Source organism: Pseudochaenichthys georgianus, chromosome 9, assembly GCF_902827115.2.
Source record: "Pseudochaenichthys georgianus chromosome 9, fPseGeo1.2, whole genome shotgun sequence".
Classification (NCBI taxonomy): Eukaryota; Metazoa; Chordata; class Actinopteri; order Perciformes; family Channichthyidae; genus Pseudochaenichthys; species Pseudochaenichthys georgianus.
Window position 1 is genome coordinate 30,771,842 of NC_047511.1, and position 25,491 is coordinate 30,797,332.

Below are 25,491 nucleotides of genomic sequence, written 5' to 3' on the forward strand. Positions count from 1 at the left end.
GGGCTTTGTTATATCATCCAAGCATATATTTAATAAAAACATTTTCTTTAATTGCCTGCTTTTATGTTTTGTGTGTCACGTGTATGATTTTTATTTTATTTTGGAGAATTTAAGAAAACATTAAAGTAAGTAAAATGTCTACATCAGTTTGTAAAAACAGTCAATAATATATATATATATATTTTAGAAAACTAGATGCATCTAAACCATCTTTGATAACATATTAGTGCATCAATAATTATAATAAAAACATACAATATATATTATTCTGGAGTCGGCATATCTGCATACTGAGTACTTTCTAACTTTTGGTACTTTAAGCATTTGTTGATGCTTATACTTTTGTACTTTTACTTGGATAACATTTTGAATGCAGGACTTTTACTTGTAGTAATTCTACACTAAGGTACTTCTACCTTTATTCAAGTACAATATCTGAGTACGTCTACCAACCACCTCTGCTTGGTTGAACTTGTGTGATATTAAAATAAGTGTACTGCAAAAAAATGAAAAGGCCCACAATGCATCGCGTAAAGCACCGGATGAGCAAAGATGGCGGCATTTCCGACATCGTTGTTTTTGTGAACTGTTGAACTTTGTTATTTTCTGCAAATACAGTATTTTAAAGAAAATCCTCTTCAGGTTTATATGTGTTATTTAGGACAGTCACATCGCTAGTTTGTGTGGGCTGTTACAGCGCGTGGTGTCGTCTGTGTATCTGTCCGCTGCTGTCAGTGAACAGCGGGTCGGATATCTAAAGTACCCAGAAAGCGTCCCTCTCAGTCCGGTCATGAAGCCGTCTCTGACTCCGGTACAGAAGCTGGTCGCCCACCCGGACTCCCGCTGCTGGTTCGTCAGCTGGAACCCGACCGGGACCCTGCTGGCCTCCTGCGGGGGGGACAAGGCCATCCGGATCTGGGGACTGGAGGGTGAGATCTCGTATAAGCCTGAATTATTTTTTCATTACATTTAAGATAAGATATACTTTATTGATCCCAAATTGGGACATTGTTTCGTCTCAGCAGCATGATAAAACAAGGCATTACACATCATGTGAAAATGAAAAAGAGTAGAAAATAAACATTAAATATAAACATCTCAATAACTAAAAAGATACAAATCTGTATGCTATCTGACTAATAAACACTAAGAAGGGCCCAAATTACGATTCTTTCATACTGAATGCACAAATAATGACATTACAATAAATAAAATGAGGCACAGTTTGACAGGATATACGGTTTACTTGTATCCCTACAGAAACCAATTTTAGAAAGTAGTTTATATGATTTACTCTGCTGATATGAATAGGAGGAAATATAAGCCTGTGTTTTGGATACATATTCTATTTGAATTTGTATCACCTTTTTGTATTTATTTATCTTCTCTTTTAAATCTTTTAGTTTGTATGTGTGGCCCTGGTGTGAATAGTTTTAATTATAAAAGGTATGGGTTTATTTGTGATGGCTGACCCCCTTCCTGACCTTCTCTCTGTGTAGGAGACTCTTGGGTTTGTAAGACTGTGCTTCAGGACGGACACCAGCGCACGGTGAGGAAAGTGGCCTGGTCTCCCTGTGGGAAGTATCTGGCCTCTGCCAGCTTTGATGCAACCACATGCATCTGGAAAAAGAAGAACGATGACTTTGAGGTTAGATGAGATCTTTAGTTTTCACTTTGATTGTGCTTTACATTTTGTTGATTTAACTCAGAGTTTCATACATTCTTCTAGAGTTTGACAGTGTTGGAAGGACATGAAAACGAGGTGAAGTGTGTGGCGTGGGCCCCTTCAGGGAACCTGCTGGCAACATGTAGCCGAGACAAGAGCGTCTGGGTGTGGGAAGGTTTGTGTTCACACCTCAGATGTATTATTTCATCTAATTCATAGCACGAAATCAACAAACCTCCCGATCCGTGCCTGTCTATGTGTTTATGATCTATTTTCCTTTGTGTTTCACAGTGGATGAAGAAGACGAGTATGAGTGTGTAACTGTTGTGAACTCTCACACACAAGATGTCAAGCATATCGTGTGGCATCCAAATCAGGAGGTAGGTCACCCTCTGCTGTATGCACTGCAGCTGCATGATAAAAGAAAAAACATGAAACGACAATATATGTTTACTGAATTAAAACATATTTAAGGAGTTTATTTGTAATATGATTTAATTGAACATATTGAACATTGAACTTAAAACAAAAGGCCCCAATACAAAAACTATTTATTTTTAAAGTGTGATTATCTACTCAAGCAACTAACTCAAAGAAGTCTCAGAGTGCATTATCGAAGTGTAATGATGATACAAAAATATATTTATTTTGTTTTACTGTCTTAATGTGTTGCTCCATTATCAAATGATTTGCCATGTGTTCGTACAGCTCCTGGCTTCCGCTAGCTACGACAACAACATTTGTATTTACAAGGAGGAGGACGATGACTGGGAGTGTAAGGCCACGCTGCAGGGACACACCTCCACAGTCTGGAGTTTGGCGTTCGATCCGTCTGGAGAGCGGCTCGCCTCCTGCAGTGACGACCGCACCGTCAAGATTTGGAAAGAGTCTCCAAACCAAAGTGAACAGGGTGGGTTGATAGTGATAGTTAGCATTATGCTTGTTTAAAATCCCATTAACAATTTAAACTAGTCAGTCAACCATTGAACTAGATATCATTTTATGTTGAATATTGATTATTATTTGTGAGTGAAGAAGTTCACATAATCCCATAATTTGCCATGCGATTTAATTATTCATACAACATGGCATCTTTTAGCTCTTTTTGACAACCCAATCAAATTTCAGACAGGTCCAAAGTTAAACATGTGTGTTGTGAGTTTCCACATGAAAATATGTCTTTTTATCTGCAGTTAAAAGCAGCCACACTAGATATTTTTTGTCAACTGTTAATTGTGATGAATAATTTGGTTTATCATTTTTTGCACTTCTTTGTCAAAGTAAATAAAAAAAAAATACGTTAACATTTGCTAGTTTTTTATGTAACATATTTCCCCCCTGCTCTGCATGTTGAACAGGAGACTTGTCGTGGAAGTGTGTTTGCACTCTGTCTGGGTTCCACGGACGAACAGTGTACGATATCTCCTGGTAAGACCTGTCTCTATTTTATTTATTGTACAGTCACAACTAATTTCATCACATTGGTCTAACAATGCCTCTCTTTCTCTGCCATGTCGTGGAAAACTATATATTTATTTCACCACAGATATAATCTTGATAACCTCAAGAAAGATGTGGCATTTGAGGGTCTAGAAACTTAAAGGTAGGGTAGGTAATTCACTTCAGAAACACTTTTTGTTATATTCCATGGAATGCTCTTAACATCCTGATAGCAATGAATAAATTAAATGCTTTGACAATAAATATATACAAATATTTCATCTGTGGAAGCCGTGGCGCTGTAAAAAGCTAGTCCAATTATCTGCCTCGGCCCACATCAGATAATTGGATGGCCTACCTGCCTGTCAGCCTTCCATCTCGTGCCCTCATTGGTCATGTGCGGGTTGTGTGTTGGAGGAGGGGCTCTGCAAGGAAGTCTGAAGGAAGGGGCAGATTTTTTTCGGTTGTGTACTTTCAAATTCTAGCTTACTCGAGCTGGTTTCTCCATTCTTACCTACCCTACCTTTTTAAAGGTTTAGTTGAGTTACAGAACTTTCTCAGTTCAAGGAAATACATAAATAAAGATTTATTAGACTATAAAGTGGCAGTTAATCCACTTAGATCAGTTGTTCAATGGTGCATGGCACTAGATTTTTCCTTTCTTATGTTACTGTTAGTATTCGCTAAATAATTGTTAACGACACAGTATTTTTCGTTTTTACTTTATATTAAAGGCAAAATAAGATTTGTTATCTTCTCCTGGCTCCTACAAAAATAAAATGTGTAAAACACGCTCAGTCTGACACATATTGTTGCAGATGGTGAATTAACACAGGTAATACATGTCATCATCATATATGTGAGAATAAGTTATGAAAAACTTCCATTAAATAAAACGATATAATTTTAAGCATATTGATATTTACAGGAATGTGGTACTTGTGGGTTATCTGTTGCCACTTTTTAGTAGCGGGTAGCTGGCTCCTCCACATGACAAACATTAATCCTAAGGGTTATTTAGTCTGAAAAACAAAAATGTGGCGTCACAAAACCCACAAGTACCGGAATTAGTCCGCTCATTAGAATAACCTTTCTCTGTACTCAGGTGTCGGCTGACAGGTGCGCTGGCCACCGCCTGCGGGGACGATGCAGTGAGAGTGTTCATGGAGGACGAGACGGCTGACCCGGAGCAGCCGGTGTTCTCTCTCGCTGCCCAGGTGACCAGAGCTCATAACCAGGACGTCAACTGTGTGTCCTGGAACCCCAAGGAGGCGGGACTCCTCGCCTCCTGCAGCGACGACGGAGACATCACCATCTGGAGGTTTCAGCCAGAAGACTGACCCACATGAAGCTCACACTGAACACATGTTGTCGCTAGCTACCCTGGGAAATGTGGTCCCCAGAGTGCATTCAACTTTACAGCTCATCTGATAGTTTGGCGGTATTACAGTGCTTTAACACGTCATGTCTGCTTCTTATTTGATAATAATAATGCTTCTGCAGATCTGCTTTGTGAGTCTACATATTTCTTTAAAAGCTTAATTATTGATAATTCATGTTTATATAAATAAATTAAAAACAATTGTTTGGCTTCTCTTTATTGCAAAAAATATTCCAGACATCACATCATACTAAAAACATTTAGACCAGTCTAAGAATTACATTTCATAACAAACAAGACCAAAAATAAAACTGGACAGTTTTTCCTTTGCATTGATAGACCCAATTTAGAATAAGAGCATACTATCACTAACTTAATAGGGCAGATCTTTAACAGTTTCAAACATTAGACTGACGTTAGATCAAAGTTTAATACACTCACTACTAAACCCAGCAGTTTGTACCTGCAATACAGATCCTGTACACTTTGATTCTAGACTGGTGTTCATCATTCAGGTGACATCAAATAAGACTGAATAAAATGACTTATTTTCACATGGGGATAGAAGCATACAGACAAAGTGAAGGGCCATAGATCAGGCAGAATATCTACAGTAAAAAAAAAACACCTGATCCCTCTCCATATCAAACAAAACGATGCAGAAGCAACGCTCAGTTACAGATTAGTCTGAGTCACTGTCTCCTTCGCTGTCAGCCTCCTTCACCTCCGCGCTGAACTTGTACTCCTGGTCACAGCCCATGTAGGCGTCGCTCATGAAGTACAGGGTGTAGTTGTGAACGCCCATCGCCGGGGCAACAAAGTCCAGCTTCACCTGCAGAAGCATGACAGAAAAACAAAATGAGGCCTCTTGTTTGTTTAAAGAACATGTTATGGTTGTAGAATATGTGTGGCTCTCACTGACCTTTGCTTTCTGCTGCAGAGTCAGCCTCTTGATAGAGATAAGGCTGTTGGACTTGGGGTCTCCGATAACCACCCACCAGCCCTCCTCACGTTTCTGTAGCAACAAAAAAGAAGATTCATTAAAAATAAAATAATAATAAAAACAGCCTCCCCCATCTGGTCAAGCATCAGTTTAAATACTTGGTCATTCAAAAAGGTCTCCACTTTCAAATGTTATCCTATTAGACATCTGTGAGGATAATAATTCCATGTATTCTTGTACTTTTTTGTAAAGTCACAGTGAATCTATCAGACCCATGAAATCATATCTCGAGTCAATTTATCCCAAATCTATAAAGAAAAAAACCTCAATGAATTCCTGAAATATTAAGTTAAAGAGAGAGAGGGATATACGGACAGACAACCCAAAAACATGATGCCTCAAGATTGATCTCTCACAGAGGCCTACGATAATACAATTAGGGGTGCAACAACTAATCGACTTAATAGATTAAAATCGATTACCAAATTAGTTGCCAACTAATTCAGTCGTCGATTCGTTGGTGACGTCATCACGTGTGTTTTACGCGCCGTTAAGCTCCAACGTTATTGGTCTTTTTATCGGTACCGGAGACATTTAAAAAAATACATGTCATGTATTATTGCTACAAAAACATTATATCGCAGTCTTAGTGTTGCCAACTCGTTTCTAATATGCAAAAAGACAAAAAAATGCATCTATGAAGTATTTTCGATCTTTCCAATCAAGAAGAGATCTCTTTCTCTCCCCGTCTGTGTGCGAGGGGGCGGGGCAGTTTACACACATGCGGCTGCTACATGCAGCAACACACTGCGGAGATGGAGGAGAGAACTTGCTCCGAGGTGTGGTTAAACTTTACCCATCTCGATGTCGACAATGCTCGTTGCCAAAAGTGCAATAAGAGTTTAGCATGTAAGGGCGGTAACATGAGCAGTGTGTCTAAACATTTAGCAAAAGTGCTCCACATCCAGACGGAGGAATGCACCGGGTTCGACTGTCTTTCTAGTAGCTCAGTAGCCTCATCCACGAGTAACGTTTCCACGTCAGGTGTTGTGTATGCTAGCAGCAACACACGGAGTTAACTACATTATACAAACACGGGTTAATGATTAGAGGTAACTGAGTTATTTATTTTGTTAAAGTTTCAGCTATTCTGTTTACAGTTCTGTCATCACATTATTTAATACGATTTGTTAAAACATTGTTGTTTCTTTTGTTGTGAAATATTATTTATTTAATTTAAATAAAAAGCAATGTTAGTTTTGTTCACAATTTGTTAAGTTAATTTAATAATATATGTATTTTTGAATCAAGTATTCATCTTTATTGTCTTCATTGTTAGTTTCCACATGCCTAAAACAACCTCAAGCTACATCTAAAAGTTGATGGCTAAATAAGAGCGTTTGAGAAATTGTGCAAGGCATACAGTAATAGTCCGAATAGTCGATTAATCGTTTCATTAATCGATAGATTAATCGATTATCAAATTAGTCGTTTGTTGCAGCCCTAAATACAATGATTGTACATAGAGACTCCTGGAAATGTAAAATGCAAATTAAAAAATCCATTTACCTGTGGGAAGAGAGGTGCGATGACGGGTCCGGTGACCTCCTCCTCTCTCTCCAGCTGAACCTGGACCAGCACTGGACTGCCACTGTGAAGGAACATGGACATATATATCACAACTAAGAAAAATAGACATCATAATCCTTGTCTAGCAGTGGCCTGTATTTTTTTCTTTTTGTGACATGATCAGTTGTAAATGTCAGGGTCCACACAAACCTCTTGATGTTATCCTTCTCGGCCACCTCGTACGACAGCTCGATGTTGGGGTAGCGGTTAGAGAAGCGAGCCACGTCGGCCATCTGAGCGTCTGTGAGCTGCAGCAGAGCCGTTCTCTCCTCATCCTCCATCTCCATGATGTCAAAGATACTCTCCACACCCTGATGAGGAGCAGGGATACAGTGGCCAGTTTCAATATGATCCATGTGAAATAGTTTTGAAGCAAGAGCTGTCATTTTATGATTTTGTTAGTTGTAACTTGTGTACCTTGTCTTGGCAGCGCTTGATGTGCTCTGAGGTGAAGAAGGGCAGCTGTTTGAGGTAGGAGTCCTTGGACCACATGGCCTGGGTCACCATCTGGGCCAGCTCCATGGCCGCTAGCGCAGGACTGAGCCAGCCGTTACTGGAGAGCACGTCCACGCAGGCCTGGATCAGACGCACCGCCTGAAACACAACGCGCACGTTAGACATGCAGACAGGAATCAACAGCCAAAGTCTTTCCCTTTTTCAGGTAACGTGGAAAGAGTGTCGTCCCACCCACATTGCGATGAAACAATGCCAGACAAACATTTGGAACAACCATGTGATACAACTATGTTACATCTGTTTTCTTCGAAGAAAAAGGAATATTGCATTAAAGGCATATACAGGACTTTACTTGTTGGATTTTATTTAAACATTAACCTGGGCTACCTTTATTTGTTTAAGTGAGAAACATATATAAATCTTAAAATAAAAAACCCAATGTTCTGTAAATATCAATTTTCTAGGAGAGAAAAGCTATAAAAAGCGGTCGATAGTAGTTTTTTGAAAGAAAGAAAAATGTGAATGGCTAAAAATCAAATAAGCATTTCGGAATGTATATAAATCGAATTCGTTATTGAAAAGTTGAACTAAGCATGAGCCTGTACCTTGCTCAGGATCTCCTCCGTGTCCGACTGCAGCTCGGCGCTCAGCTGCATCCTGGAGAGATGAGACTGCAGCAGCAGGTTGGTCTTCACATGGGGGTCGTTGAACTTGGGGTTGTTCAGTTTGTGAGGAACTTTCTGTGCCAACTGAAACACAAAGACAAGTCGTTACATCAGTCAGGGTTCATGTAATTGTGAAACAGTGGTAATCTACATCTGGGCTCCGTTTGTCTTACCTGTCGGAGGAGTGAATCCTCGTGATGTCTGATGGGAATGTTGTTGTACTCCGCAGCGTTGGAGATGATCTCGATTAATCCACGGATCTTTGTCTTGGCATTCAGAGACATGCTGAACAACTCTGCAAACCCAACAGAACAACATGTGAGTTATAGGAGAATCAATGAAAGGATCTATGGCGTGCATTATGACCAGATGAACTATGATCGGACAGTTGTATCGGAACAAACCGATGGTGGTGTAGTTGATGTAGTAGTACGCAGCGATCATGCCCAGATTGAGCGGAGCGACGTCCATCTCGTCCTCGATGCTGATGCACTTGGACTGCTCCAGGTCGTGCAGCGTGTGCTCCACCAGCTCAGAGAGGTGGTCCGACAAGTGACGATGGGACATGCCTGACGAGGGAAACACAAAACTCTTAAGATACATATCGTTCCCATCATCTGAACCAGTTAGGGTAAAACAATATTTAACCCTCTGAACCCCAAGTTGTTTCCTGCTCCTGCCACTCTTTTTGTACTCCAATATACAAGTCCTGCCCCTCTAAGAAATCATCAATCATGGCTTGAAGTAGAAACAACTTGTATATCAGTTGTAAGCTATAAACAGGGTTCATACACTTTTTCACCAATGATTTTCAATGACTTTTCCATGACTTCTCAATGACCTTTACCTCATTTTCCATGACCAAAAAAAAATTCCCACTGAAAATGGTTTATTTGAACACGGAACAGGAAAATAAGGTCTGCATTATGAAACATGTTGTGCCTATCTAAAACAAATCCAATAGTAGGCTTACTAGCTTCTACACGCTAAAGCAACTGTAGTCAGGGTCCGGGAGGCTGGTATGAAAAAGGTGGCAAGGACCCGACCCCTGACCCCCTGAAAGCAGCAGTGTCAATAATAACAGAAACACCAAAGAGTCACATCTAATAGAAATATATAAAAGCATTTATTTTAATTGTGCAGCAGTCAGTTTATAATTCTGGCAGCACTGTTGAGCATTTTGAAAATGTATTGTCATGCCTGTGCAAGGCTTAGTCTTTCTATCTGTATAGCCACTGGTGTAAAGTAACTAAGTTCATAAACTCAACAAGTACTATACGTGGGTACAATTTTGAGATACTTGTACTTTATTTAAGTATTTCAATGTTTTGCTACTTTGTACTTCTACTCCTCTACAGTTCAGAGGTACATGGTGTACTTCTACTCCTCTACAGTTCAGAGGTACATGGTGTACTTCTCCTCTGCTACAGTTCAGAGGTACATGGTGTACTTCTACTCCACTACAGTTCAGAGGTACATGGTGTACTTCTACTCCTCTACAGTTCAGAGGTACTTCTACTCCTCTACAGTTCAGAGGTACATGGTGTACTTCTACTCCACTACAGTTCAGAGGTACATGGTGTACTTTTCCTCCACTAAAAAGGTATTTAATACCTTTAGTTACTCTACAGATGTGGATGAATGATGGTAAATCTAATCAAGTGTTAAATCAGACTTTAGTTCCACCTGGAGTAAATCCACAAGCTACCCTGCAGTATACAAAGTCATTCAAACTAGCTGCACCTTTACCAGCTTTGAGAACACTTTCATGATCAATCATTATAAAACATATCATATATATTATTCTGAAATGGACCAATCTGCACAACGACTACTTTAACTGTCGCTACTTTCACATTATTTGATGATAATACTTTTCTACTTTTACTTGAGTAACATTTTGAATGCAGGACTTTTACTGTAACAGAGTATTCCTACACTCTGGTACTTCTACTTTTACTAAGTACAAGATCTGAGTACTTCTACTTTTACTACAAGATCAGAGTACTTCTACTTTTACTCAAGTACAAGACCTGGGTACTTCTACTTTTACTCAAGTACAAGACCTGAGTACTTCCACTTCTACTAAAGGACAAGATCTGAGTACTTCTACTAAAGTACAAGATCTGAGTACTTCTACTCGAGTACAAGATCTGAGTACTTCTACTCGAGTACAAGATCTGAGTACTTCTACTTATCTGAGTACTTCTACTTTTACTCAAGTACAAGATCTGAGTACTTCTACTTTTACTCTAGCACAATATCTATACTTATACCACCTCCGTTTATAGCCTATGAAAAAAACTATTAGAAAACGAAGGCTAAAGCTAACGTTAGCAGATAGTGACAATGTATGCTAGCTAGCTAGCTAGCTCAACGATTCCTTAATGATATTGTGACAGAAAAACATTTCAGTTCACATCACGCTCTGCCGCTCTGCTCTGAACACCTGAACGGCCCGTTCTAACAGCTGTTCACCAGCGGTGCTGTCTGTGCCACAGTGACTCGGCACAGTTAACGAACGCACCCTAGATAATGTAGCTGACCGTCATACCGGAGCAGCAGAGTTCAACCGACAGGCAGGAGGACTCGAGCACACAGCTCGCGCTTCATATATTAAAAAATAACACCATGCGCGTCATGATGGCACATAACAGCTCGCGACCGCAGATTATTTTGGCGATTAGATCAAATGTAAATTATATTTGACGCAACTTTAGTTACATTTCCATGACTTTTCCAAAACTTTGGGATAAACATCGTTTTCCATAACTTTTCCAGGGCCTGGAATTTGCATTTTGAATTTCCATGACTTTTCCAGGTTTTCAATGACCGTACGAACCCTGTATAAATCATGAAACACTGAAAATACATATTGACTGTTAACATTTTAAAACAGCACTTCTCTCTGTTTCATTCATTGATGGCAATAGGATGAGTTTTGTGTCAGAAATAACAAACATCAGGCAATACTTTATTATTTTACAGTTTATGGCTATTTTAGAAATTCCGGTAATGAATTGGATGATTGTTTAAAGAAGCCATGGCTGAGACAGGATGAGACCTACCTTGCAGGTTGTAGTAGTTGGGGTTCTGGGTCATGCGGCGGTAGAGGAACGTCCAGGTCAAGTAGTCCACGGCGTCCTGCTTGTTCTCCACAGTCTTGGTGACGATCTCAGCATTGAAGTGGTCATGGAGGCAGTGGTCCAAGTGAGACTCCACCGGCAGCGGCTCGTACAGGAACTTCTTGAAGAAGTCCTGTCAAGAAAGGGAAAGGAAGCGGTTAGGTTCCTGCTGTCCAAGTAATTGCTTTAGAAACAGAACATGACAGAAGCATCTCTACCTTCTTGGAGCCCTGACACATGATCACACAGCGGCCCTCATCATCCAGCATCGGTCTGTTGGCCTTGCCCACCATCTGGAGGACGTCATAGATGGGATAGTCCACATATCTGAGAGAAACAGGAGGACAATGTCACCAACACAGTACATACTACTCTCAGTACACTAATTCACAACAACATTAACTAGTTGGAGCCTTACGCATGGATTTTGCCGTTGTAGTACTGGGTGTCCATGACGATGACGAGGTGTGCGGAGATGTTGATGCCCCAGCAGAGTGAACGAGAGGACACCACCACCTGAACAGCGCCTGTAGAAAAGAGGAGGAACCAAAATGATCAAACAGGATTACTTATTCCTAAACCTGAATAGACAGAGCAGTAAATGCAGAGCAGGAGTGAGACATACCGGAGTTAAAGAGCTGCTCCACTATCCTGCGCTCGGTGGCAGACAGGCCCTCGTGCAGGTAGCCCACGCCGTTGGCAAGGGTCTCTTTCAGAGTAGCGTCGTTTATCTTCGCCAAGAACGGAGCGAGGTCTTTCTCTGTGCAATGCAGGAACCTACAGAGAGACAACATGTTTATTATTCGTGTAACAGCAACATCAGCACCATCAGGCAGGATTTCATTGTTGTGACTGACCTCTGAGGAACCACGTCCGCGGCGCAGAAGGTGAGGATGTCGATGGCTGTGAGGCGAGTCTGTCTTCGGGACGGGACGAACACCACGGCCGGTTTGGAGGGGGAGTGCTTCATGATGGCGTGGTACACCGGCTTAGCCATGGACAGCAGGCGAGTCTGAGTGTGACTCACGTTGAAGCCCTGAACGACATTAGAACAGTTAACAGCAAATCACTAGCTTTGATAAACTGAAATTCAAGCACTTTTTAAAGCACTTTAGGTTGCATTATTTAGATTTCACCACCTTACAGCTGTGGTAAAGCATATCGTTATTTATGGTGCACACAGTACACTGATAACTTCACTTCTTCATCACAATAAATCAGATGTAATAGAGCTATAATCAACCAAAATTATGTTTGGTGAGAACATTCTACAGTACTGTGACATTAAAGAAAAACACAACAAGATGTCCTCTGTTGGTACCAAATCTAAGCCTTTTCAAATCTTGACAAAAACACATTCAAATACAGATGTTTTCAACGATTTCCAACACCCATAGGAAATCAGGACACAAATGTCTTGGCGTTCTATCCCTAGTTTTGTGGCCTGGCTCAGGGTTACACACCTGGATGTGCAGCTCCAGAGGAACCGGTCTGACGTTGGGGTGGAAGTTGAAGGTTGCCGTGGTATTGCAGCCCAGCCAGTGAGCCACATCTTTGGCGTTGGACAACGACGAGCTGAGGGCCACGATTCTGATTGGCCGCTCAATCTGAGAGGAGATGTACCTCATCCTGGAGCAGATGACCTCCAACACAGGCTAATGAGAAGAAACAAAGGGTGTTAACATGCTGACTGCGACAAATGACTTGTCCACAAACTAAGGTGTATGACAGGAAATAACTGACACTCAGAACAACAAAGTAAGTATTGTTTTCTTACCCCATTTTCTCCTCCAATGAGATGAGTCTCATCCACAATGAAGAGGCTGACATTCTGGACGTTCTTCCTCTGCTTCCAGCGACGAGACAGGATGTCCCATTTGTCGGGGGTGCTGACAATAATGTCCCCCTTTCCCAAGAGCTTCAGATCTGTGCTGGTTTCTCCCGTCAGCAGCACCACCTTTTTGTTCAGGATGTCCTGGAACTTCTGGTGCCAGTCGATAAACACCTGAGTGACAAAGGATTGACAGAAAAAAACGTTTTGTTTGATGGAAACTAGATTTACAGCCTCGCGGTTTTATGCCTCTGCCAATCAGCCAGGTTGCAGTTTATATCCATGTTTGTCCAAAAGGTCATAACTTCATTGTTGTAATGTGTTTGATAGTGCTGTAGCGACGCGTCGACTTCACAATATCGTCGACGACATATTTCCGCGTTGACGCGTCGCTACACACACGTGGGTGTGTAAACAAAGCAACAAGCAGTTCGCAATCGCACTTCAAACACAATGGAGACTGAAACGGCTACCACCTCCTCCTCACAGGATTGCGCACGAAGCCCTCAAACGAAAACATCTCGCCCTAGGTCTTCAAAAGCATGAGAATATTTTTAAAGTTAGTCCAAAACGCAAAGATATTGTCATTTGCAGTCTTTGCCAAATGGAGTTGGCATATCACACAAGCACAACGGCTATGTTGGAACATTTAAAGCGGCAGCTAGCTGTGGTGGCTACCATTAGCAGCTAGCATTTGCTCTCCGATTTTTACATAAAAATGGAATTATGGATTATAAATGCAATCATTTTTTTATACATAGACGTTAAAAACCTATGGATTAACCGATTCAGCCGCGTTTTTTTTCATTTTAATGCCATTGAACACGTCTTTTGATCAGATTGACAGCTACGGTGGTGAGACGATCTCCCTAGAAGCTCTGTAAAGGTACGTGTTGTGATGACTGTATTTGCTTCCCCTGTCGCGAGTCCGGATCACTCAGTGATGATACTATATACCTACATAGTCTGTGGAGTCTCAGCTTTAATCGGATATCTTGTATGTGCAGCTACGATAAGTAATAAGGGTACTTTTATCTTGAGTTCTGTGCCAATGTCCGTTAGCATTTTTCGCTCATGGGTCATTTAGATGCTTCTTATGAGACTTGTGTTTTGTTTTGGTAAACATGGTTTGTATCGTCAATTAGCTGAGATTATTTCCGTTAATCTGGTATAACACATTAATAGTTTGTTAAATATTAAGATCCCCTGAGACACAGTATCGTGAAATTTTTTTTTTTTTACATTACGTTTTTTATGAATTGAACAACAGAAAAATAATCGTTAGATTAGTCAACTAATCGATCAAATAATCGCCCGATTAATCGTTTTCGAAATAATCGTTTCCCCCCAGCACTAGTGTTTGAAATTGCCCCGATTAGCATAATAAGTCATTGAGAGGAGTGACCGTGTCCATTAACCCCTTTTATCTTTATGATTTAATTCTCAAAGGACATTTGTGCCAAATTTGACAAAATTCCCTAAAGCGTTAACCTTTCAAAAAATCAAGTTCACAAGTCTGGGTCAACTCTTAAACATAACGCCCTCTCATCCCCACTTTTGACGGGACTGAGGAGTAAGAACAGTAATGTTAGTTTTGATATAAGCACACTTCCAACTTCTAAATAACTTCTTACCTGTTCGGCCAGCGCTTCCATCGGTGTGATGTAGACACAGCGACCTTCAGCGTTGTGCAGCAGCATCCTCAGAATAGCAAACTCAGCACAGATTGTCTTCCCGCTGCCGGTAGGAGCTCCCACAAACACGTTATCGTCACTGTTGTAGACAGCGTTGAACACTGGAGGGACGGAAACAACACAACTTAAACAAGAACATAATGAAAAACATCCAGAGAAAGCCATCGTTTGATAACATGATGATGGAAATGTGGTTGATCTGTTGTTCTTGTTCTGTACCTTGTGTCTGGATTGGGTTGAAGAAGGGGAACTTGTTCTGGTAGAGCGCCTCGAAGGCGGAGTTCCTGAGAGCCGTGACGGGCAGCGGCTGCAGGTCCAGCAGCTCAGTGGGTGGGGGGTACTTCTCAGGGAGGATCAGGTGACGGAACGACACTGGGAGCTGAGTCTCGCAGGCTGAATGGAAACAGAAAAAAATTAGACGCTTGTATGAAATGCGTTTTCTAAATGTGTGAATGCTGTGAGAAATGTTTCAAGGAGTTCCTTACAAAGCCATCGGTCAGAGACCACGCGGATGAAGTACTGCGGTGGCAGAGGCTCAAACACCGGGACAAAGAAAGTCACGAGGTGTTCGTCCTGGGCATACTTGGCTTTGAGCAGGAAGTACTCGTGGTGGAGGATGACCTCACTGTCCACATCCTCCACCAGGATCCAGAAAGCCTCAGAGGTCGCATGAATCTACGAGCAACAACAGTGTTAATACAGATATTACCAGATACAAGCCATGGACTATCAAGTGTTTACTAAGGATCACGCAGTTTTGTCCATAGGATACAAGATTAGCTGTTGACAGATACAAAACAATAACTTTTTGTGTGTGTAATAGTTGGCTACATTAACCTGGTGGGGAGTACTAAGTTAGCAGACCCCTGTCTCCCTTACCCAGCCCACTGTCTTCAGGATTTGTCTTAACATTTTAAAAAGTGCAATGAATTTACATTTCCCTTGCATAGTTAGGATTAGTAACAAGCTCGTCAAGTCAAGGAAGGAAAGAAAAAGTAAGAGCATGCAGCCAAGTGGTGACAGTAATGCCCCAGAATTCAAATCAACCAAAGGAAGCGGAGTCATTTTAAATTCTGAGCAATTCAATCACTTCATGCTAACCCTGTGAAAAACTGAGGGTTCAGCACATTATGGCTATATTTACCTTATCATCCCACTGGAAGTCGGGCGTGATGGTGAGCTCCACCTTCAGCGTGGAGCGGGTGATGGGCTGCAGGTGGACAGCCAGATCCAGTTTGGGGAACTGGTGGACGTACTTGTGGATGGTCTTCCCCATTTTGGGCATTCGGATCAGCTCCCCTGAAACATGAAATGAATGGTTCTAGTGACTCTCCTGGCTGAGGAGGACATTCAGGGCCCATGTGGTAAGAGGGAAGAAAACTCACCAATCTCATTGTGGTTGAGGTCATAGAGACGCTCAAAGGGGAAGTTCTTCTTCTCGATTTTCTTGATCACTTCCTCTGGCAGCTTCTTGAACTGTCGCAGCGGGGACATGGACTGCCACCTGTGGAGAGCAGGGACACAGAACATCAGCGACCTGCCTCTGCAGACAAAACAAAGCTAGAGCTATTGTGGAAGACTTACATTCTCTTGTCGATCATCTTGCAGAGATTCATGGTCTTGTCGGTCAGTTGAGCCCAGCCCCTGTTGAGAACGATCTCAAAAATGGCCCGCATCAACCTTCCAGCACTCTGGGAGACAGACATACAGAAAATAGAAATTCATCTCACAACTTCAGTTTTTAGAAACAAGAACAATAACTTTCCATTTTATCGGGGGAAATATACATTGTTGACAGACCAGACATGTATGTGCACAACCGAAGAAAACAAAGTGTAAAAACTGCATTTTTGAGAGGAATATAAAACTAAAGTTGAACAAAAAAACAAGGTTCATTCGTACCTGTGTAACATACACCATGTCGGCCATGAGAGCAAAGCCTTCCAGTTTGAGCTGAGAGATGTACGCCTGGAGCAGCACGTTGATCTGAGAGGATAAGAAACAAAATACAAGAGGAACTTTTTATTGGAATTCAATAACTTATGCTTATATTAGACAGAAAGGAAAATCAAGTGACACTTAGTTTGCACACCATAAAAGCATTGTACTACTCTAATTGATGGTAATTCAGTGTCATTCTTATAAACTGATCACAGGTTATGGAAGCTACCTTAGCACTGGGCTCCTCGATGCTCTCCTTCACAGGAATGGGAACTCTTTCCAGCAGCTTCTGAAGTTCCAACTTCTCCTCCTAAAAGACACAGCAACACGTCAGTCAAATGGGGCTGCTCGATTATGGCAAAAATCATAATCTCGATTATTTGGGTCAATAATTGATATCACGATTATTAAAAACGATTATCCATTTACTTTGAAAACATAAATGTATTGGAGAAAAAAATGTGAACAGTATGTTTTTACCAGTTGATTACCGTGAACTGTAAGTATAATACAACTGAAAAATGATTGAAATTTTTTTTTGACAAAAAAAGTAATACAAAAATAATCGTAGTATTTTGATTACGTTGTTTTTGTAATCGTTGCAAGCCATAATCGTAATTGCGATAAAAATACGATTAATTGAGCAGCCCTAGAGTTTAGCTGAACCACCATACCTCTCTGACGTTGATGTTCCTGAACTCTGAGGACAGTGAGAAGACTCTGAAGAGCTCAATCTCACTGAGGGTGGGCTTCAGCAGCTGGTTGTAGGTTTGAATGGAGTCATGAGTGATGTAGAAGTGACTGGCAATGCGTCCCAGGTCTGTAACCTTCAGGAAAAGAGGCAGAAAGCTCAACCGTTAAAATCATGAAGTCAAACTATTTAGTAACTTAAGAGCAATCATAAACAAATATATAAAAGAGTATCACTGATGGAGGAGCATACCTGGAAGCTTCCTGTCCTCTTATCATATTTGACAAGGTTGTTCTTGTCCAGGACGTTGGCTGCTGTGTGCACCAGGTCAATCCTGCGCCTCTCCAGCAGGGGGTCTGCACTCCGGTCATCGTGGGAGACACCATACAGGGTGGGGTTGCGGAGCATACGCACATACAGGTAGGTGTAGCCCAGCCAGTTCACAGCATCCTGATAGAACAAACACATGAGAAATGACAGCAATTGTAAAAGAAATGGAATATTTGATTAGCTCCTCATGCATCTGATCACGCGTCTGCGCATGCTACTGACCTTCACAGTCTGCACGTTGCCCAGCACTATCTCAGCATTGAGCATGTCAGGCAGCTTGCACACCATCTGGCTCTCTATGGGCAGCTGCTGGTTGAGCAGCGACAGATAGTACTGCAGCTCTCCGTGGGATGTGATCAGGATTCCCTCTCCCTTTGTGTCGTACTGAGGACGTCCAGCTCGACCAAGCATCTGAATAAGACCGAACAAATCAGGTTATTACCATTAGTGAGACGTCCGAAGCACTCTTTCCTGCACTTGAGCATCCAGCCAGCACAGACGTACCTGCAAAATGTCCAGGGCTCCGAGCTCAGTCCACCTTCCTTTCTCGGGGCTGTACACCTGAGTCCCTTTGATGATGACGGTGTGAGCCGGCAGGTTGACACCCCAAGCCAGAGTAGCCGTGGACACCAGAACCTGGATGTGTCTGTCAGCAAACAGATCCTCCACCAGCGTACGGTCCACTCGGGACATACCAGCGTGATGGATGGCGAAGCCGTAAGGCAGCAAATCCTTCAGTTCCAGGTTCTGGAGGAGGAAGTTCAGGTGTAAGTCTAACAGGGTAATCACAAAGTATTAGAGTCACTTTGAATGTGCCTATCCATTGGACTTTGCATTCCTACCTTGCACTGCTCAGCTTCTGTTCTCAACACTTCAGTAGAGGCCGAACCCTCTCTGAGGAAAAGGCCCAGCGTGTCCTTCTCCAAACACATGTCTCTGATGGCCCTTGCTGTCTTTCCTGTCTCCTTCCGGGAGTGGACAAATACCAGCACCTGATGGAGACAACAGAATGTCAAAGTCTCTCAAATCTGGTAACACTTTGTTGATCAGTGCTTGTTGAACCAGTATTGTAGGGCAACTGCATGCGTATATATATGTAATATATACCTTGCTGCTAAATCCTCAGAACTGTTACAAGGTGTGTATTTTGTAAATTGTGTAACTTGCTGCAGTTAAATACCAACCAGCTATGTGCAATATGTGCTAGATGTGCAATATATATATATATATATATAGATGCCGTTAATAACTAATATAGCTGGCTGCTAAATCCTAAGAACTGTTACAGGATGTGTTTTTTTTTTAATTATGTAATTTTTTATTATATATATTTTTTATTATATCATAACTTAGTACGTAAAAAAAAATGCATGTTACATATTTAACATATGTAACATTAAGCTGTCAGTGGCTCTTTTACCTGCTGTAACTACGCATATTTCCCCTCTGGTGGTACTAATAAACGCATCATGATTCTGATGGAGTCAGTCATTTATACTTGTGTTTTTTGAAGTCATAGAATCAATCATCAATCAATGTTTATTTATATAGCCCAATATCACATTTGTCTCAGTGGACTTCACAGTTTGTACAGAATATCAGTATGACAATACGACACCCACTGTCCTTAGACCCTTAGAACTCACCTGGTTCTTTCCAGCATGCTCCATTATCTTTTCATAGACGATCTCATTCATGATCTGGAAACGCTTGATGGCCTTTTTCTCTGTGATGCCGACATAAGTCTGCTCCAGGGGAACAGGGCGGAAACTACACAGGAAAATAATGTGGTTATCAGAGATGAGTATTCAACAAGTGCAAACAAGAAGAAAAAACAGATCTAGTAGTTAGGAATATGGGAGTTTCCCCATCTTGTAACGCCACCCAATTAATGTCCAGCTTCCACGATTATCAAGATGCTAACTTGTTTACAGCACATACACACATTTTCACCAAACACCATTTTGATGGGACTGCATGTTCTACTCTCAACAGATACAAGGAGGAGGCAAGATGGCTCATAACTTCCATCTTCACTATCAAACACATAGTTGTATCCTGATCATGCAAGTGAGTTGTTAGTTTTACTTGTCCAAAGACACATTTTGTTTAGCCCTGATGACGTGACCATTTCTTGACAGTCTGAATAGCATACCTGTTATCAAAGTAGAAGAGTCCCTTGGCAGGATCGACCCGCAGGCAGGTAGCCACATCCTCGTAGTTGGGCAGTGTGGCGCTGAGGCCGAGCAGACGCACATCCTCCTGGGTCAGCTCCACGTTTCGGATGGTCCTTGCCACCAGAGCTTCCAACACGGGTCCGCGGTCATCGTGCAGAAGGTGGATTTCATCCTGCGCATGAGAATGTAACGTTAAATCATCTGCACACACAATGAAAATGCACTAAACTAGGTTTTTTTTTTATACGACAGACCCTTTTATCGAGACATTCACAGCACTTACAATGATGATGAGCCGCACTAGCTGGGTGTAGGTACGCTCTCCGCCTTTACGGGTGATGATGTCCCATTTCTCAGGGGTGCAGACGATGATTTGAGTGGCGTTGATCTCCTCTTTACAGAGCTGGTGGTCCCCGGTCAGCTCAGAGACTGTGATGCCGTATGATGCCAAGCGCTGTGTAAAGAGGGAAAGTGAGTAAAACACCAAAACAGCACAGTGACTGAAATTAACGACTTGATTTCAAGTATATAAATCTCTTGGGGACAGAGGCGGGGCTCACCTTGCTGAAATTTCCCACCATCTCCTGTACCAGAGAGCGCATGGGGGCAATGTAGATGATTTTGAAGTCGTCCACATTGATGGTTCCATCCAGGTTTATGTGCTTTCCAATTTCTCTCAGCATTGCCATCAGAGCAACATTGGTCTTACCAGCTCCCTGTGTGCACAAATAATACTAATTATAGGAGGAGTTCTACCTGTGGACAAATCATCACAATGCTTTTGGCTTTGACTACGTTTCCTTACCGTAGGTGCACACACGAGAAGATTCTCATCTGTCTCCAAGGCGGTCTTGTACAGTTTGCTCTGGATACGGTTCAGGGTTTTAAAACCTTCAAATCCAGCCTGTGCATACTTGGGCAACTTCTCAATGGGAACCAGCACCTGATGACACAATAACATGCAGAATGAAAGTCATGAACACATCTATACACCGCTTATTGTCACGTGGCAATGACACGTTTTCCAGCATGACTCAATTAACCAACAAACCTCATCGTCAGCGAAGGGCTTGGGTTTGAGGGCAGGCACGTGCACCTCTTCATAACCTTTGCGCTGTTTGCGGAACGAGCCGTCTGGCAGCTGGCAGCGCTTGTTGGCCATGAAGTGGCTGCCCTGTGTGAAGGCCAGGTCTTCAAGGTCCAGCAGCTGTCGAGAAGCCACCGACTGTAGGACGAAAAGAAAAATGTCATCTTGAGTGTATTCTGACCTCTTGCCTCTTTCCTGATGCCATAATACTATCCCAATGCTGTAGTCGTGGGTTAGCATTATGTTAAAAGATTATATGTAGCATGCATCATATGAAGTTGAAAGTATTTACCTCTCCATGGTCAATGTCCATCGCTTCCATGTCATCAACACGAGACTTCCTCAACCGCTCCCTGCGAGATCGCTCCTCCTAAGAACACAAAACCCATGAATAAAAGATATAATCGACCAAACTAAAAAGATACTCTCATACCATTTTCTTGCGGACTTTAAAGAGCAACAGGTCTTACCCGGATAATATCTTCCTTCTCCGTCTCTTGCAGCTGGTAAAGAATCTTTGACAGTTCCAGATCAGACTCCATCTTCCCAGTGATCCTCTCCTTCTCTGCCTCACTCTGAGCGCTTGCCAGCATGGTACAATACTGAACTGTGTGTCAGAAGGGAAATAGTTATTCAAAACATTTTTTTATGGAAAAGGTCCTAAAACATGAAACTACATCATTTACACCCCTGACTTACTCATGCGTCGATGCTGGCGGAGGATTTTGATGAAATCGAATGTGTTGAAACCCAGCAGCAACACCAGCTGGTTCTCACATTCTCGGTCATCGCTGGCAGTCTGGAATACAGAGACACAATGGGTGAGCTAGTCTGCAAAGTATATACATGTATATATGCTAAATAGAAACACACATTAGAAAACATACCTTGAGGATTTCTAAGACTTCATCAGCTTTCTTTTGAGAAACGATGGCGTCATCATAGAAGCGACTGAGCTGACGCTGGAGCCAGAAGGCATCGATGTCTCGAGGGTGCAGATCTTTCTTCTTCACGGTCATCACATCGCCCGTGGCCCCCAGCTAAATAAAGAGTAGTTCATTAATTATCTTTGTACAGTGAAGGTACAAAATGTTGCTAAAAATGCTGGTTTAATTCAGTAAATATATGTTTCACTTACATTTGCTGAAAGAGCGCTGCCCACTCCTGCCTCCTCTCCTTCGCTGTCTTCATCCGAGTGCTCGTCTCGTACCTCTCCAAACGGATCTTCGTCCCCTTCCTGAATAAAAAAGGATTTAAAAAGAACATCTATGAAACAATCAACTTTAATATTGTAACTTTTATCCAAAAATGAGAGCTAACTTTAGAGTTATTTTAAAGTATACGTAAAAAGCCAGTACCTCCTCATCAGATTCAAACTGGACATTCACGCCGTATGTTTCGTCAATGTTGTCATCTGAAAAGGAAAGATGCAATCACAAGACTATTTCCATGAAATCTGACATAATTTACTGACAACATCGGTAAGTCTTTTAAACTACATTTTACAGTTATTTCCAGTGCATTACATGCATACCCATGTTCTGTAAATCTTTGTCCCCTCCGTAGTCAGAGATCTTCTTGCCCAGATTAACCAGAACGTGGTAGCGAGTGTCATCAGCAGGCCCAAGAAGCTGCTCTACTTCACGTCGCCTTTCCTTATCCCTCATTTTATCATTCTTCAACACGGCTAATACTTCATCAGCTGCTCCACACAGAATATCACGTGGCTGCAACAAGATATAACAACCAGGTCAAAAAAGGTTTCAGGCACTGATGAAAAACACAAGCTGACATTTGAACAAAAACAGGTGATTTATTGTTTTCTGACCTGATCTCCCAAAGCAGCATGGATGAAGCTCAGCAACACTTCATAGGTCTCTCTGGTTTCTTTGGTTTTAGGCTTGTACACAATGCCCACCATTTCATCAATCCCTTCAGACAGAAGGGTGAAGCCCTTCATTTTGTTGATGTCGTGTCTGTCCTCGTCTCTTTTTCGCCTCCTGCAAAGGCAGAAAACAATCAAAAAGAAAAGTGTTGAGGGGAGAGTCATAGCAGACACCGGAAAATAAACTAAAATTAGATTCCTCAGACGCTTGCTGCAAATGTGTTTAAAACTGTACCACATAAATGTTTAGCTTTTATACCTTTCCAGTCATCAATTCATTTCTGTACAATATTAGAAACCCATTTAAAACAGGCATGTACATATTTTTCAAATTTTCTTTTCAAAAGTTCGCAGTTCAACATAGTGTTCCCTGGGTCTCATGTATAGAACAATAATTTATATTCCAATCCATGTTTATCATCTAAATGTACTAATAGTAGTAATAATACAAATAGGATGTTTTTATTTTCATATCAACCAAGAACCATGGGAATGAGGTAAAACAAGCAATGCATTTTGCAGTCAAGTAAAGTTACAAAACTCACATCTAAAACACCTTCAACAGAGAGACTTATCATAGGGACAATAAGTGAACCGATGGACATGTAGAATAACCCTGGCAAGTCTACAAGCTATGTTCATGATGGGGGGCACAATTGTTGTTTACATTTTACAAAAAACAATAAAATGTGACTGACTTGTCTCGTCTCTCATCCAGTTTCTGAGGTTTGGTCCTCTGAGACTTGTCACCCATCTTGGTCCCCTCCAGTTTCCCCACAAGGGACAGCACCTCTCCGGTGGGCTCATCTCTCCGTGTGCGGTCGATCAGAGAGCGATCAGCTTGTAACACCAAGTTAGAGTTCTGACAATTCAAAACAAAGACAACGTGATCAGTCAGGACACCAGTCTGCACTCACTGCGGCTAAGCTAACTGCTAGTTAGCATAATGGTTAGCTAAACACCGAGTAGCCTGGATTAAAAACATATGCAAGCTAGTTAGGATGTTCAGATAATAGCATATCAAATACTTTCAGAGATAAACAACTTCCTGTGTGTTTAGTTTATACTCTTTAGAAAAACACATTACTTACCGCTTTGTACTCGTACTGCAAGCTACGGGCAGTAACATCCGCCATGGTGCGAGTTTCTTCTTTTAGCTTTTAGCGCACTTTACTACAACTTGAACTAGACTAAACACATCCACAGAGTCGTCACCACTCTGTCCTGTTATATAGAGGCTGAAAACATTAGTGTATGATTCAGCTTTGTTGCATGTGATTGTTTTCAAAATGTCCAAGTTTCATTCAAGTAAGTGCGTCTCTCGTACGTTACAAAGCAGCGGTGGTGCTAACACACGAGCACACAACAAGCCGCTTGTGACTTCCGGTTCCGGTGTTAACGTTTTAGAACGTGTCCACAAAACAAGTAGCGCCCCCTGCAGGCTAAATTCATTTATATTTTGGCAACAATCTGGACTCATACAAATATTAAATAATAATGTTAACAACAATCATAATAATAATAATCAAAATCATAACCAATGAAACGATCTGTCTCTCTTTCAGAATTACAATTATAATTGGTTTTATTAGGTTTACACATACTAAGAATTAGCTTTGATGTAAATGTTGCCTACAAAGACACAGCAATAAGAATACGTAGCAAATAATAGTAGGCTACTATTTTAAAAGCTATTGTAAGACTATTGTAACAATTAAAATAAGACAATTATTTTTCTCGAAACGTAATCATGTGAAAAACTGATTACGGTAAACAATAAATACTATATACTATACTATACGTGTAGAGCTGTGCAGAATAAAAAAATAGGTAGTGTGGAGCAGAAATGTGCAACATGTTGTGCAGGATAATATGATTTATTTTGCTATTAAGAAATTGAAATTGAATTTTTTTTATGTCTAACAGTTTCCCTTTTAAAGCCTGTAAAATGTATGCTTTCGTATTTTATGGTAAGTTTGGCTTGAATCCTCTTCTCAGACAGGTAAATAACATCTCTTCCCCTGTGCACCTGCTGCTGTGTTTTCCATATTTTCAGTTGTTTTTTTATTGCCTATAACATAATAGAATACATAATACATTATCAACATACTGTTTAAGAACGAGAACAACTCAAATTATTGCTTTCAATAAAACTGTTATACAAATAAATAATCAACATTGAATGTCACTAATAGTGTGTTCTTAAAACGTACTTAAAACGTATAAATGTATACATATACGTTTTTTTTATTATTATTTATGTATTTATTATATTTGTAAAAAATACTACCTAAGATGCTTATTCAATGTGGCTGCTCCAAAAGTGAATCATTTTAAATATGTTGCACTCACATCATTCACACCCAGATGGCAGCAAAGAGATCGATTTGCCATACAGTAAGTGTTTTGCTTGAAGATAAATTGACTTGTGAACCGGAAGAATGATCAGCTATGTGATCAAACCCTGTCATTAAGGGACAACCCATCACAATACAATACAATTACATACAATACAAAGGGGCTTTATTGGCATGAGCGCATCATTTACAC

At 41.2% G+C, this 25,491-nt stretch overlaps 2 protein-coding genes across 2 annotated transcripts; one reads left to right on the plus strand and one right to left on the minus strand.

The window, feature by feature from the left end:
* Positions 1-535: 535 nt before the first annotated feature.
* ciao1 (cytosolic iron-sulfur assembly component 1) lies at positions 536-4,688 on the plus strand. Its single transcript, XM_034091799.1, has 7 exons — positions 536-929; positions 1,500-1,648; positions 1,730-1,841; positions 1,958-2,046; positions 2,375-2,576; positions 3,025-3,094; positions 4,212-4,688. The coding sequence occupies exons 1-7, from the start codon at positions 791-793 to the stop codon at positions 4,444-4,446; spliced, it is 996 nt and encodes a 331-aa protein (XP_033947690.1). The 5' UTR covers positions 536-790; the 3' UTR covers positions 4,447-4,688.
* Positions 4,689-24,314, minus strand: snrnp200 (small nuclear ribonucleoprotein 200 (U5)). The gene is made up of 44 exons (XM_034091798.1): positions 24,033-24,314; positions 23,640-23,803; positions 22,885-23,056; positions 22,591-22,783; positions 22,415-22,470; positions 22,195-22,293; positions 21,944-22,096; positions 21,756-21,855; positions 21,527-21,663; positions 21,349-21,426; positions 21,021-21,194; positions 20,775-20,912; positions 20,530-20,685; positions 20,253-20,423; positions 19,948-20,141; positions 19,439-19,562; positions 18,635-18,784; positions 18,297-18,539; positions 18,015-18,203; positions 17,715-17,912; positions 17,446-17,598; positions 17,001-17,081; positions 16,733-16,816; positions 16,415-16,521; positions 16,216-16,334; positions 15,975-16,129; positions 15,316-15,505; positions 15,050-15,223; positions 14,771-14,931; positions 13,083-13,310; positions 12,769-12,960; positions 12,163-12,341; positions 11,931-12,082; positions 11,724-11,832; positions 11,524-11,632; positions 11,249-11,438; positions 8,585-8,749; positions 8,354-8,475; positions 8,121-8,264; positions 7,477-7,653; positions 7,210-7,370; positions 7,000-7,081; positions 5,410-5,502; positions 4,689-5,319 (listed from the first exon to the last, which is right to left on the minus strand). The coding sequence occupies exons 1-44, from the start codon at positions 24,075-24,077 to the stop codon at positions 5,170-5,172; spliced, it is 6,411 nt and encodes a 2,136-aa protein (XP_033947689.1). The 5' UTR covers positions 24,078-24,314; the 3' UTR covers positions 4,689-5,169.
* Positions 24,315-25,491: the final 1,177 nt, after the last annotated feature.